This window comes from Trichinella spiralis (genome assembly GCF_000181795.1).
Source record: "Trichinella spiralis strain ISS 195 chromosome Unknown Scfld4781, whole genome shotgun sequence".
NCBI lineage: Eukaryota > Metazoa > Nematoda > Enoplea > Trichinellida > Trichinellidae > Trichinella > Trichinella spiralis.
The window spans coordinates 1-1,040 of NW_003531720.1; the positions used below are offsets into that span (position 1 = coordinate 1).

The window sequence follows — 1,040 nt, forward strand, 5'->3', positions numbered from 1 at the left end:
GAATTTTTATTTTTAAAAAGGTTCTGATGAAATATCTAATACTCAGAGATATTTTTTTGTAATATGACCCGTATATGGTGGATGTACATTGACACACTTAAATTTTTTCTGCACATAAGTTACAATATGATTGTGTATGATCTTTACAAATGTATTTTTGGCATTTTTTACAACGTACGCTTGTCTTGTTGTCACTTGAAACACACAATTGACATCGGGCACTTTTTTTACCACCTGTATCCGTATCAGTGATACCGCTTGTAGATGACTGCTCTGCATCTTTCCGCATCCGTTCAACCGCCGATTTTGCTGCTGCTGTTCTGGGCAGTGTTTTGCGCCACATCATTTCTGGTTGCACTAGAGCCTTGCCAAGTTCTTCCAGGAATAATCGACGCTTATGCAGCCGTTCTAAATTTTATGCTGAATGTTTCACTGTCCATAGAACGTAGGCGTTGTATGCCGATACGTCGATGATGTAAAATATGACTAATGGCCATCGTGCAGATATTCTTTGGCAAGAATACGTTGGTCATTTTGTCTAAATTATCCACACCACCTTTAGTATTACTATAGTGTAGAATAATGTCAGGCTTGCTTCCCTTTCTGTCGCAAACCTGGTTGCCATTGTGCATAGTACTTGGAACTATAACATTCTTGTTCTTTTTTGGGAGGTATGATACGATGGTGCAATCTTCAGAAAAGGCAAATGTTGAAAAGTTCAATTTTCTGCCTTGTAGTTGCAGCAGTTCCTGGGTAGCTCTGGCTTGTTTTTTTTACAGTTCCAACCAAAGTCAAATTCTTTTTTTTCAGTTCTACCCCCAGTGCATACGAAGTAAAAAAGTTGTCACATGTAACATTATCACCTTTTAGCCCCTTTACCATGTCGAGAACCACTCGCATCCCTTGGTACTTCGCACGAGTTCCACTTGACGGCTTGCCAGTGTATATTTGCATATTCCATGCGTAGCTTGACTTTCAGCAACAGGCTACCCAAAACTTATTGCCATACTTTGCCGGTTTCTTGGCATGTACTGTCTGAA

General features: G+C 39.7%; 1 protein-coding gene across 1 annotated transcript; it reads right to left on the reverse strand.

The window, feature by feature from the left end:
• Positions 1-97: 97 nt before the first annotated feature.
• Tsp_14060 (conserved hypothetical protein) lies at positions 98-533 on the reverse strand. The gene is made up of 2 exons (XM_003367133.1): positions 434-533; positions 98-408 (listed from the first exon to the last, which is right to left on the reverse strand). The coding sequence occupies exons 1-2, from the start codon at positions 531-533 to the stop codon at positions 98-100; spliced, it is 411 nt and encodes a 136-aa protein (XP_003367181.1).
• Positions 534-1,040: the final 507 nt, after the last annotated feature.